Source organism: Zootoca vivipara, chromosome 15 (genome assembly GCF_965207765.1).
Source record: "Zootoca vivipara chromosome 15, rZooViv2.hap1.1, whole genome shotgun sequence".
NCBI classification, from domain to species: Eukaryota; Metazoa; Chordata; class Lepidosauria; order Squamata; family Lacertidae; genus Zootoca; species Zootoca vivipara.
Window position 1 is genome coordinate 36,297,940 of NC_142598.1, and position 14,157 is coordinate 36,312,096.

The window sequence follows — 14,157 nt, forward strand, 5'->3', positions numbered from 1 at the left end:
TGTTTGGGTTAAAGGTAGATCCAAGGTCTGGAAAAACTGAAGACTACTGTCTCAGAGTATTGTTTAAAGGTCTGATGTTGGGTTTGGATGAAGAATTCATAGCAGGCTTCTGCTCTTTCAACCATAATTGAATAAAGTGTATCTGAAGAAGTGTGCATGCACACGAAAGCTCATACCAATGACAAACTTAGTTGGTCTCTAAGGTGCTACTGGAAGGATTTTTTTTTAACCGTATTTTGTTTTGACTATGTCAGACCAACACGGCTACCTACCTATAATTGAATAAAGTGATATTTTTTTTAAAATGCACCTACTTCATCTAGAGAAAGATAAAGTTATTATTCGGTTAAATCATGAGAAGGAAGCGAAAGAGAAGGAAGCGGCAGAAAGTACAAAGCACATCATCATACACCCTGCTGTACATAAGATTTCTATAGAGAAAGGTAAACTTTTTTTATTATTATTTATTAAAAAATAAAAATATTTATAAGGCAAAAGACCAGCAACTTTTACAGCCTCAGAGGCCCGAGTTATTAAAACATCTGATCAACACTTATGTAACAAAAAAACCCAACTATCTCCTTATGAAAATGTTTATACAGCAAACCAGTTTGATATGCAGATGTGAATGGATGAATGGAACACTGCGGCCCTCCAGATGTTTTGGCCTACAACTGCCATGATCCCTAGCTAACAGGACCAGTGGTCGGGGAAGATGGGAATTGTAGTCCAAAACATCTGGAGGGCTGAAGTTTGGGGGGTGCCTGGAATAACGTATTAGGGATGTCAATCTCAACCAAGCAAAGGGAAACTCTGCTAAATTCTATAACAAGGGTGTTTCTGGACCTTAGACTAAGACTCATACAAAAAAAAATATTTTGAATTTACTGAAGTTAAGAAAGGGCTATCTAAGACATCTAGCTGCTGGAGATGATAATGCTTCTTTAAAACTTATGTTCATACAATGTCCCACATTGGTATATTTTTGGGAGAGGGTAACAGAAACGTTTAATGCAACTATACAGAAAAATATTAAATTTCCAGAGGAAAATATCCTTTTGAATTATATTCCCAGTACATGGAATCTAACTAAGGGGTAGTAAGAATGTCCCTTACTATGGAAAAAAGACTGATATTGATGAACTGGAAGAATAAAAATGTGGCTCTCTTCAACGAATGGATAAAAGATATGTATAAATTCGCAACACATGAACAAGTTGCAATGGATGAATTCAATGCTATTTGAAAATCATTTGTATAGACACTATTAGGTAAAGTTTGGGATAAGTATGATAACAATCTTGTAAGTTTTAAAGTTTTTTTAAAAAAAAGAAAGGTAAACTTAACGTATGGAGCAATAATATTGTGGTTTCTGCCATAGTCCCTTGGTTTTCAAACAAAACAAAATCTAGCTTTTCAGTCAATACATTATATATCTAATTTTCCTTCTTGTATACCACACAACAGAGCTTCAAACACGAATTAACTACTAGACCTTTAGCTGATTCAATTGGTGGCAGTCAATGGTAAAAGACAGTTGCATGTTATGGTCAAACTTCCTATTTCAAAGTTTAGCAAAAAGTGGATAATAAATATTTTAAGGATCAAACAATTCATTTTACTGTTGATGGTGGGCAGTTTTCCAGAAGGGTGACTGTCTCTTTTATTCTTCTTTGAAAAGAAAAACTGCCTTACACCAATATAATAATAATAATAATAATAATAATAATAATAATAATAATAATAATTTATTTATACCCCGCCCATCTGGCTGGGTTTCCCCAGCCACTCTGGGCAGCTTCTAAACAAATATTTAAAATATGATATAGAATTAAACATTAAAAACTTCCCTAAACAGGGCTGCCTTCAGATGTCTCCTAAAAGTATGATAGTTGCTTATTTCTTTGACATCTGCTGGGAGGGCGTTCCACAGGGCAGGCACCACTACCAAGAAGGCCCTCAGCCTGGTTCCCTGTAGCCTCACTTCTCGCAGTGAGGAAACCGCCAGAAGGCCCTCGGCACTGGACCTGTGTCCAGGCAGAATGTTGGAGGTAGAGACGCTCCTTCAGGTGTACTGGGCCTAGGCCGTTTAGGGCTTAAAAGGTCAGTACCAACACTTTGAATTGTGCTTGGAAATGTACTGGGAGCCAATGTAGGTCTTTCAGGACCGGTGTTATATGGTCTCGGCGGCCGCTCCCAGTCACCAGTCTAGCTGCCGTATTCTGGATTAGTTGTAGTTTTCGGGTCACCTTCAAAGGTAGCCCCACATATAGCGCATTGCAGTAGTCCAAGCAGGAGATAACCAGAGCATGCACCACTCTGGCGAGACGGTCGGTAGGCAGGTAGGGTCTCAACCTGCGTAACCAGATGGAGCAGGTAGACAGCTGCCCTGGACACAGAATTGACCTGCACTTCCATGGACAGCTGTGTGTCCAAAATGACTCCCAGGCTGCACAGCTGGTCCTTCAGGGGCACAGTTACCCCATTCAGGACCAGGGAGTCCTCCACACCTGCCCGCCTCCTGTCCCCCACAAACAGTACTTCTATCTTGTCAGGATCAATCTGTTAGCCGCCATCCATCCTCCAACCGCCTCCAGGCCAGGGCCATCTTTAGCACATTGGGCGCCCTGGTGCAGGGATCCCTTGGGCGCCCCCCGCCCCCACTCTTTTTTTAAAAAAACAACAACAACACTGCACCTCCAGCTCTTCCCCTCCATTTAAAAAAGAAAAAAGAAAACTCTTACCTTCCCTGGAGGAGTGCGCCGTCTCCCCTGAGCCGTAAGGCCTCGGGGCGACGCCTCGGCTGAGCCGAGAACCACAGGGCCGGGAAGGGAGAGTGCGGCCTGCAGAGAGGCCTGGCGTCCTGGCCCCGCGGAGCCAGCAGGGAGAGCCCCGCTCCTGCAGTCTGGAGCCCTCCCGCCGGCAGCAGAGGCCAGATGGGCGCCATGGATCCAGCGGGCAGCGGGGAGAGTCCTAGATTGTGGGAAGGCATCCGAGCCTTCCCGCCAACAGGAATGCCAATGAAGCGCAGCGCCGGGGTGAGGGATGACCCTGGCGCTGCAAAGCGGAACAGGGTCCTAATGCCCCTGCTCCGCTCGCTTACCTCCCTGAGCGGAGATCCTGAGCGGCGTGGCTGGCGGAGGGAAAAGGGAGGCCGTCGTGCAGCTCCTCCACATGCTGGGGCGCCCCTCAGCGCCCCCCTGAGCGCACAGGCGCCCTGGTGCCCCGCACCACTGGAGTCAATGGGCGGGCCAGCCCTGCTCCAGGCACTCACACAGGACCTTCACCGCGTTCACTGGTTCTGATTTGAAAGAGAGGTAGAGCTGGGTATCATCCGCATACTGATGAACACCCAGCCCAACCCCCCTGATGATCCCTCCCAGCAGCTTCATATAGATGTTAAAAAGCATGGGGGAGAGGACCGAACCCTGAAGCACCCCACAAGTGAGAGCCCAGAGGTCTGAACACTCATCCCTCACCACCACTTTCTGAACACAGCTCAGGAGGAAGGAGCGGAACCACTGTATAACAGTGCCCCCAGCTCCCAGCCCCTCTAGATGGTCCAGAAGGATGTCATGGTCGATGGTATCAAAGGACACTGAGAGATCCAGCAGAACTAGGAAACAGCTAGTTCTGGGAAATGGCAATCCTCCATTTTCATATGGAGTAAGCAGTGGTAACAGATGCTCCATCTGGTCTTCAGTGTAGCTGCCAATCAAAAGAACCCCTCTTTCTTACTTCAAGTGTTCGCTTCTGGTAGCCATGAGCAGCAAAACTCTACTACACTTGTGTATCAATGAATAACAATGGCACCGTTTTAATTACAACAAGCCTCCAGCTGTTCATTCTCCTTGATCTATGTCTTTCATGGCTGATGTTGGAATTTGCACAGCCAAACTATGCAATAAGGAGAGTACTGCCAAAGTCGTCATTCTTCTTCACACTGGGAAGAGGGCTATCTCTGCACTTAGAAAACAAAGAACTACAGTAAGCCTGCAAATTACGTGGGGGTTATGTTCTGGGGATCACGCCTAAAGCCAAAATTGCATATAGTCAAAATGCACTGGGTTCAGTGGCAGGTGTGATTGCCAAAGGCATTTTTTCCTGGAACCCCAGGAAAGTTGTGGGCTTACTGTAAGTACATAACAAAACAATGGACAAAGAAAGTGGTGGGTGCAATAAAAAATATTGCATACTTCTGCAACTTTGTTACAGAAGTATGAGATAATGAAGAAGTTGACAAATATCCACCCAAAGGTGTCTTTTTCTATTGAGTAGCAGGTAAGGACATAGTTCAGCAGTGCTTAAAATTGAAATTTGTGTGTGAATCCACGTTATGTACATGCATTTTGTATTGCCCTTATCTAGGGCTGGTAAAAATCATGTTATTTTTCATGGTGCCATCACTGGGTTTTCAGGAATCGGTACTACTGCTGAAAAATGTTGACATTTGGTCTGGGCCACTTTATTCTTCCCTGCTAGTATGCGAGAGAAACAAAACAACATCTGTGGCTTAGCTTTATGTCTGAGCTGGGAACTGTGGTCTGTTTTGCCTTAAACAAACTACAATCTGTAGCTGATATTTATTCTTAGACTACTTACTGATCATTCATCAGTAAAAGAAACCATAATCCCCAGTTAAGACATAATACTAAGCCAGTTCATTAACTAGAAACAAAGAGGTTGCTTATTTTTAAGTGATTGCTTAATTTTAATTGAATTGCACAGTTCTTAACTTTACTATAGGGCCAGAGAATCATGAAGATGTTGGAATACAAGATAATGAAGATGTTGACAAAAGTGTATCCACTTATCACCTTTTCCATCCAATACCACGTAAGAACAGTTAGCGGTGATGAAACCTGGAAATCCCATGTGGTCCAACCTTATCATATTTGCATGTCATGATAAACCATAGTTACTGGTTTGCACAAAAAGTGCATTTTCATGGCCCATATTTACATTTTCAGGGAGCCATCACTAGATGTTCAGGAACCAATTTAAATTCTGAAGAGTTGATAGTGACCTCATTTGCATGTCATAGTAAACCATGGATAATGAAAACTGTGGTTTACTGGGAACGCAAAGTTCTGGGCTGCTTTGCTTCTCTTTTTTATACCAAGCGGACACAGAACCCATAGACTGCACACTGTCTCGTCGTGCAGCGGGAGGGAGGTGGAGCAAAGCCAAAATTTGACAACATGGAGCCTTCCCAAAGCTGGGTAAGTGAAGCACTGGGTTTGGGAAGGGAGGTGTGAGCCCTTCTACCTCCTTCTCAAAGCTGGGAAAGTGCTAACTGGCCTTTAGAAAGGAGGACCCTAGCACCCTGTCAGGGCTCTCACAGCTGCTTCCCAAGGCCCAGTGCCTCGCTTACCTGATTCTAGGGCTGCACATCCCAAATTTATCTATACAGTATGGGGTGGGTGGGCTTAACCCCTTCCTGTCTGGAACCTTCACCTGCAGTGAGAGTGTGGCATATTAACCCTTTCCTGCCCTGAGGGGAGAGGTTTAACTCTTCCCATAGCGGGTTTTTTTCTCCTAGAGGGAAAACCATGGAGGGGCCCATTCAGTTACTGCCCCTTCTTCCCACCTACCCCCTACAACTACAATCTAGAGATAGACACCACTTACCTTTATGAATCAGCTGGGGATTTGTTTTGTTTTGTTTCAGACAAACCACAATCTCAGACAATTTGATGCTTGTTCTTGGATTACTGATTGTGGTTTGTTTGAGCAAAATAAACCACGGTCCCAAGTTTGGACATAGTACAAAGGCAGTTCATTAACTACCCATAACCTATGTTCATAAGAAATTAGTGAACAAGGAATCTGATTTAATTTTTAATTGAAGCACATATTTATTAACTTTTATTATAGTACCACCAAAGAATGAAGATGTTTATAAAAATGAACCAGAAGATGTCCTTTTTCATCCAGTACCAGGTAAGGGCACAGTTAGCTGTGGTGAAACCTCCATGTGATCCAACCGTACAAATAATTCTTCAGAGGCCGTATCTACTTAGGTCTCACTATTGTTCAGTTACCAAAGCTACCAGAACACCTACAGTAGGCCTAATCTCTGATGATTGCTATGTGTTATTTATTTGGGGTACGGGCAACCCCCCATTTATCTGCATTTAAATATGTGTGCGACCACACATCACATCCAGTGTTTGAAAATCCCATTGTTCTAGGCACATTTTGCAACAGGGAATTTCATACGCGAGCAGTCTCTGAGCTCTGGGTGCAGTACTGTGCCTAAGATTTCAGATTAAAACTGCAGAGTGGAAGGAAAGGAGGACCTTTTTCGGCCTCCCCACTTCCAGCTATTCGCTGAAGACTGGAGAAGAGACCCTCTTAAGAACATTAGGGGGTAAGCAGGGGAAGGACTAGACCACGTGATAAATGAACGTGAAATATACTCGGAGTCGAGAGTGAATTTCATGCTCTTTATTCAGCTCATAGTCATCAAGGAGAAGAAGAGAAAAATGCCCTTTCCCCAAAACCATCTGCTTATATACATTATTTACACAATGGGCTTTGCGTGATTGGCTACTTCAGGGCTATACCTTTGGGTCAATCAGTTTGTGGATTGACTTCTGCCAGCAGCCTGATTGGCTGCTCCTGCAGGCCAATCAGGTTGCGGATTCACTTCTGCCAGCCGCCTGATTGGCTGCTCCTGCAGGCCAATCAGGTTGCGGATTCACTTCCACCTGGAGTTGGATTGGGTGGCTCCTGCGGACCAATCAGACTGCTGATTCTGGATCCTATTGTCCTATGATTCAGCTCAGTACATAACAAACATAATATTTTAGCTGCAGTTCATTCATTTTCAGCTTTGTATTCTTGCTATAAAAAAGCACGCCAAGACATTTCATTGTTGCGCCCATAACCTAAGTTTATGGTGCCATTTAGCTCCTAGCTTTCATATCTCAGTTTCTAACACTTATCACATCAAAGCCCAGAAGTGATCCAAAAAGTCACAAAAGGGGGCAAAATGGGGTGGAGGTGGAATGGGGTGTTTGCAGGCTTTTTCAATGGTGTTTCAAATATACATGATTTCACTTAAGCATGTGGTGCCTTGGAAATTAACCCCCACATAAATGAAGGGTTGCCTGTATTGTATATACTTTGCCCCCACACCCCCTTTGGGAAGATTCCTGTGGATTTTCAGGAATCAGTACCGCTCCTAAAAAGAGCTGACACTGACCGCATTTGCATGTCATTATAAACCATAGGGTCACGAAAAGTCGGACACGACTGAACGACTAAACAACAACATAGACCATATTTAAAGGTTAGCTGTGAACATGACAATCTGGGCCACTTTGATCCTTCCTGCTAGAGTGTGAGAGAAAACAGACTGCAATACCTGACTTAGCATATATTTGAACTAGGGATTGCAGTTTGTTTTGTCTCAAGCAAACCATGCTCTGTGGACTCTTGGATTACTGACCGATTTGTTTGAAAAAAGAAACCATGATCCCTGGCTTGGACAGAATGGACAGTCCATTAGCTATGCTTGAACTATGTACATAAGAAGCAATGCACAAATTAAATATTTGTTTTTAATTGAATTGCATTCTTAACTTTTATTACAGGACGAATATTTAATGAAGATATTGACAGAAGTCCAGTAAAAGATCTCTTTTTCCAACCAGTACCAAGTAAGGACACAATTTAGCAGGGGTGAAATCTGAAATTGCCATATGATCTTACCTTGCATAATCATTTGCACAAGAGATGAACATTTTGTATTGCCCATATTTGGAGCTGAAGAAATAGTTAAATTTTCAAGGATCCAGCCTTGACTTAGCTTTACTTCTGGCCTAGAGATTGTGGTATGTTTTGCCTGAAACTATGATCTGTAGCCACTTCTGCTGCTTCTTTTACCGTAGTGATCATGATTTGTTAAAGCAAAAGAAACCATCCCTACATCAAACATGATGCTAAACCAGATTGGCACATCCACAGTTAAACATCAACTATGGATTACTTGCAGGGGTCACCAGCCTGTGACCCGCAGTGGTGTGCTACTGAGCAGGTGTCCCAGACTGAGTTTTCATTTACCAAAAAAAAAGGGGGGGGGCTCAGGTTCTCCTAGAAATAAAGATAAGGGGCAAATTGTGCAGGTACCTTCTAAATGATTTCTGTGAAATGAGAGTGGTGTGGTTATTTTGTATACAGACTTCTGAAAGCCTTGACTTCTGAAAGTTTCGACTTACGAAGTCGGCAAACCCGAAGTATTTTCGCTGTGTGCGCGTTCACCTGTGCAGAAGCGGCGCGCGCAGTCTGCGCCTGCACAAAACACAAAATCGCCCTCCGCGCATGCGCAAAATGGGCACTTCGACACCCGAAGGTTTCGACTTATGAAGAGTGCCGCGGAACGGATCACCTTCGCAAGTCGAGGTACCACTGTATTTTCCTTAGTACAGTGGAACCTTGGTTGTCGAACGTAATCCATTCCGGAAGACCGTTCGACTTCCGAAACTTTTGACAACTGAGGAGCAATTGCCGGTCAGCAAAATCCATTGAAAAAATGGAGAAATGCACCTCAGAAGCTGTTCGACTTCCAAGGCACGTTCAAAAACGGAAGCATTCACTTCCAGGTTGTTGGCATTCAAAAACCGAAGCGTTCGACAACCAAGGTTCCACTGTATTGAGGAATGCTCTCTGTTGTTACTAGACAACAACAGCATCAGTGAATGTGTGTGTGTGTAATCTCCATAATTAGGAACCAGTAAGACATAGCTGACTTCCCATAGTATGTGCATAAAGTTGTTGGGAGTGATTGTCTCTCTAATTTTGTGTTATGCCATGTCCCCTCCATGGCAGTCATTTTGTGACTGGTAGGTACTCCAGCACCCTCTCAAAGTTCAAAATGTGCCTGCTAGTCAAAAAATGTTAGTGACCCCTGGTATACTATGATATGCAAACTGGGTTGCTTTTAAAAATTCCTGGGAATTTTCTATCCAGAGGTTCAGGTATCTAGGATTTATGCAGCCCTGTCCATATACTTTCAACACGTACTGTCAAGATCTCTCAGATAAACCAAGAATACACTTCTGTCTATGACATCTATGCACCAAGTCGAAATGGCAAATGCATGCACAAAAGTGTTTATGCATTGCTCCCCCATAGTGGAATACCCATTGCCTGGAGAACCACTATAAGCTAAATCTTTCAGGAATTTTTTTCCAGTCTGAGCTGGCTTCAGAAAATCTACAGTATAACAACAAAGGCAACAATGGCAACAACTGCAGGTAAAACAGTGACATATACAAAGATGTACAATAAGCAGTTTTTAACATATATTTATAAAATTATGTTCAGAGCTTGATCATTACTTATATAGCAAATAATTTGTTTCCATTCATTCATAGCTATGCCGATGAATCTGTTGATAATTGTAATTCAGTTAATTTAACAACAACAAAATGCTTGGTCCCACATCTTTTTCTTTTTCTTCTTTTTCCATCATTTAGCAAAAAGAATGCTTGATAAAGTTAAAATGTATGATTTTAATTCTTGCTGATCACACATTGACTTCTTTTCTTACAGAATTTGGTAAGCAATTTAGTGGATTTAAAGGTAAGCAGCTGTTTCCATTTGATTAATTTTAAACAACTGTCCTGCCTTAAGTTTCAGACAATGCAGAGGTTGAGAAGCGCATACAACTTGTCCCCAAAGAAGAAGAAAGACCACGACCCCGGGAACAAATACTGTTGGGTGTATCCTCAGCAACTCTGTGTGTTTTAATATTGCTTACAATGCTTTGTGGTATGACTGTATACCAATGTAGCAAAAGAATTAGGTAAGTCTGCCCATCACACAAATGGTGAATTCTAACTATTCATTTGTATATTCTGTATTAATAGTCAACACATTCTCTCAGTGTGGTTCCTTGTGTAGCCAAAATGGCATCATCCACACACAAGAGGAAGGCATCAGTAGGCTTGGGGGAACCCAAAGGTTTAGAGAAGTATTTTAAAAAAAACAAACAAACACCTAACTTGAAGTAGAAAAGGCAAAACAACTCAGTCAAGACAGAACATGCTCAGTGGGCGCAGAACACTGGCTAACTGCTATAGGGGCAGGGGAGGAAGAACAATGGAATGGAGTATCCCGGAAGGCGGAATGCATGATTAACTGGCTCAAATCTTGGAACGGGAACACTCCATCTTGTAACATTACAGTGGTACCTCGGTTTACAAACACAATTGGTTCCGGAAGTCTGTACTTAAACTGAAGCATTAGGAAGAACTTCCTGACAGTAAGAGCTGTTCGGCAGTGGAATTTGCTACCAAGGAGTGTGGTGGAGTCTCCTTCTTTGGAGGTCTTTAAGCAGAGGCTTGACAGGCATATGTCAAGAATGCTTTGATGGTGTTTCCTGCTTGGCAGGGGGTTGGACTGGATGGCCCTTGTGGTCTCTTCCAACTCTATGATTCTATGAAGCGTACTTTCCCATTGAAAGTAATGGAAAGTGGATTAATCCGTTCCAGATGGGTCTGCGGAGTACTCAACCTGAAGCGTACTTAACCTGAGGTATGAGTGTAATTGGTTCCAGAAGTCCATACTTAACCTGAAGTGTACTTAACCTGAAGCGAACTTTCCAATTGAAAATAATGGAAAGTGGATTAATCCGTTCCAGATGGGTCTGTGGAGTACTCAACCTGAAGCATACTTAACCCGAGGTATGAGTGTAATTGGTTCCAGAAGTCCATACTTAACCTGAAGTGTACTTAACCTGAAGCGAACTTTCCAATTGAAAGTAATGGAAAGTGGATTAATCCGCAGAGGTCTGCGGAGTACTTAAACTGAAATTACTCAAACCGAGGCGTACTTAAACCGAGGTATGACTGTATACTTATAGGTCCTATATGTCCTTGCTCTGATATTAAGGGGGGGGCAGGGCCCTGCCACTGGGGGCAAAAAGCTGCCTGTCCCTTTTAAACATACATTTCCTTGCATCTCCCCTAATATGCCTGCATGCTGCCATCTCCAATGGAAGTGGCTTGGTAAAGCAACTGTGTGTCCTATGACCATGCAGGTTGCAGGCAAACGCTCTGCATTGTGGAGAAACCTACATACAGGTGAAACTCGGGAAATTAGAATATCGTCGAAAAGTGCATTCATTTCAGTAATGCAACTTAAAAGGTGAAAACAATATATGAGATAGATCAGGGGTCCCCAGACTACGGCCTGCCAATCCGGCCCGCGACGACCCCCGCCGCCCGCTCTTACGGCGGGAAGCGCGGCAGCGCTCTTCCGGGTTGGGAAAAAAGCGCCGAAAATCCTTTCTGCGCATGCGTATGGGCCTCTCCCGACCCAGAAGAAGTCATTTCTGGTGCACTTCTGGGTCGGGGGAGGCCCACGTGCATGCGCACAACGGATTTTCGGCGCTTTTTCCACCCGGGAAGCGCGCCACCGTGCCAGTAAGCGCCCGTGCGCATGCGCACGGGCGCGCACTCCCCCGCCCTCTGCGCGGTCGGCGCGGTGGGAACCGGCCCAAACGCCGGTAAGTCTGGGGACCCCTGAGATAGATGCATGCCATGCAAAGCAAGATATGTCAAGCCTTTATTTGTTGTAATTGTAATTATTTGTCGTTAGGCGGGTCAATTATAAATGGAATGTAATTAATGAAATGTAATAGCAATGTTTATTTTTGTTTTATTGTAACTATTTGTTTTATTACTGAGGAATTTCCAAAAAAAGCATTTGTAAGAATTAAAAAAAAAATAAAAAAAAAATAATAAGTTGCATTACTGAAATATTCTAATTTTCCGAGTTTCACCTGTAGGAAATGCTGTGCATGCGAGTGTCTTCCACGTGGGAAGGTATTTTGTGTGACACAGCCCTGAGATCCTTAGAAACAGCAGACACGAAATCAACACCCCTTCTTTGCATTCCAGTTTCACAGAGCTCTCATTTACTGCTTCTGAACATCGAGCACTATTTGGGCCAGCCTTTTTCCATCCCTTTGAATCCGAATCGGCAGTCTCTAGAACTGAGAGCTTGATATGGAACGAGTCTGGACCAAGGCCAGCAGGACGGAGCCCCTCGGTGGCTAAACCCCCAAGGATGCTAACATTTGATCCTGTTGTACACTCAGTGGATGAGGTGTCATCATTTTCTGATGAATCAGCCCGCACTGTAGAGACAATCAGGCCTAGAGAGACAGAACCAACTGAAATAGTGGCACCCTCTCAAGCCCCATCAACTGAAGCACCACCTCCAAGTGCACCAGCACCAGCACCGCCACCAAATCAGCCAGCAGCAGCAGCGCCGCCACCGCCAAGTCAACCAGGAGCAGCACCCCCGCCACCACCTGGTGGCCCAGCAGCAGAAGCACCTCCACCAAGCACACCTGGAGCTGCACCCCCGCCACCACCTGGTGGCCCAGCAGCAGCAGCACCTCCACCAAGCGCACCTGGAGCTGCACCCCCACCACCACCTGGTGGCCCAGCACCACCAGCACCTCCACCAAGCACACCTGGAGCTGCACCCCCACCACCACCTGGTGGCCCAGCAGCAGCAGCAGCTCCACCAAGCACACCTGGAGCTGCACCCCCGCCACCACCTGGTGGCCCAGCACCACCAGCACCACCTCCACCAAGCGAGCCCGGAGCTGCACCCCCACCACCACCTGGTGCCCCAGCAGCAGCACCTCCACCAAGCACACCTGGAGCTGCACCCCCACCTCCGCCTAGTGGCCCAGCAGCACCACCACCGCCACCACAAGGTTAAATCCTGATGTTGACAAGATGATTTTTGAAAAAGAAGGAAAGAAATCTGGATTACTACCTTCACAGTTGGCTGCTCCGTACAAAATTCAGAGAAAGAGAAATATTGAGATTCTGAAGCGAGGAGAAAACCAACAAAGAAGTTGGGACTACAGGGGTCTGAAGGCATGTTGGAACGGAATTGATAGCTGAGCTTAGTGAGACAAAAGTGGTGTAAGAAAGTACGTACTCCCAAGAGACATTGAAATAGTTTCATATTATGATGTGGAAAAATAAATAAATAAAGCTTTGAATCACTAGCTATGGCAAAAGCCACATAAGGTTACGTAACGTGAATAAATTTTCTGTACAATAAATCAGCTATATGAATGAACTCTCGTCTCCCCTAAATTAAGATGTAGACTTAATGGCTATTTTCAGCAAGACTAATGCAGAGGTCACTAAATATGGTGGTGAGGAGAGTCAGCTAGGTCCCCTTGCTGGTGTTAACTGATCCTGGGAACAAAACAGGTTTCTGTGGGGTTTGGGAGTAATACGGTATGGAGCTATAGGAAACCTCTTTCCATGCATCCTGAAATTCATGAAAACAGCAAGGCATTCCTTCCTGAAAGACAGCATTAGTATGGGGTCTCCCCTATGTGGAGTTCACAACTTTTCTACTGGGCTTGTTCAGCAACCTAACCTACAAAAAAATCAACTACTGAAGCTTTTATTCCTGACATGCCATTAAAAAAGTATGTGATTAAAAGCAAGGAGGCTGGGTATGCAGCAAGCTAGAAACCCTCTGTGTGGTTCTAATCGTCCACTGAAATAACATCCAAAATGTTCAGCGCTTACAGGAAGCCTGCTGGGATTGGCTGTGTGATACAGAGTTCCCTTTTGGGAATGCCATAATGCAGATGGTCACTGCAGGCTAGCTGTCACCACCAGTTGGCTGATCAGCAGTTACAAGAAGCACAGCCAGCAAGCTTCCTTGCCAGGTAACAATCAGGAGCACTTTAAGGCTCCCAGTTGTTCCTTGGAAGCCGGCTCAGGTTACTACTCCCAGCAGCAATAAGGCCACAAGTGCATGCCCATCAAAATGGATGGCATAAAACACACAACGTAATGCTGCAACCAAATTCCACTGCATGTTTCTTACCACGTTACACACACCTGTGCAATTACAATTCCTCCCCCATGTAATTCTCTCACAGACTACTCAACACAGACACAAGCAAACACACACACACAGAGGGGGGGGGGGAGGCAATCAACTCATCAACAGCAAAACCTTAGACGCACTTCAAGCACACACACTTAGCAAATAAACTTTAATATGCATAATGAAACACAGTATTCTACCACTTTAAACATAGTTTCCCCAAAGAATTCTGAGGTGTTTAACAATCTCTTTTCCCAGCGAAATCTGGGA

At 44.4% G+C, this 14,157-nt stretch overlaps 1 protein-coding gene across 1 annotated transcript; it reads left to right on the top strand.

The window, feature by feature from the left end:
* Positions 1-304: 304 nt before the first annotated feature.
* On the top strand, positions 305-13,114 carry LOC148683445 (uncharacterized). Its single transcript, XM_088658948.1, has 6 exons — positions 305-443; positions 4,729-4,836; positions 5,878-5,943; positions 7,602-7,667; positions 9,643-9,814; positions 11,913-13,114. Exons 1-6 carry the CDS (start codon positions 305-307, stop codon positions 12,745-12,747), a joined length of 1,386 nt encoding a protein of 461 aa, XP_088515074.1. The 3' UTR covers positions 12,748-13,114.
* The last annotated feature ends 1,043 nt before the right edge of the window (positions 13,115-14,157 follow it).

Bases quoted from the DNA above. Each gene is read 5' to 3' on its own strand.
- LOC148683445 (XM_088658948.1), top strand. From the start codon at position 305: ATGCACCTACTTCATCTAGAGAAAGATAAAGTTATTATTCGGTTAAAT. The intron at 444-4,728 runs GTAAACTTTTTT...TGAATTGCACAG, and splicing joins TAAGATTTCTATAGAGAAAG to TTCTTAACTTTACTATAGGG. The intron at 7,668-9,642 runs GTAAGGACACAA...TCCTGCCTTAAG, and splicing joins CTTTTTCCAACCAGTACCAA to TTTCAGACAATGCAGAGGTT.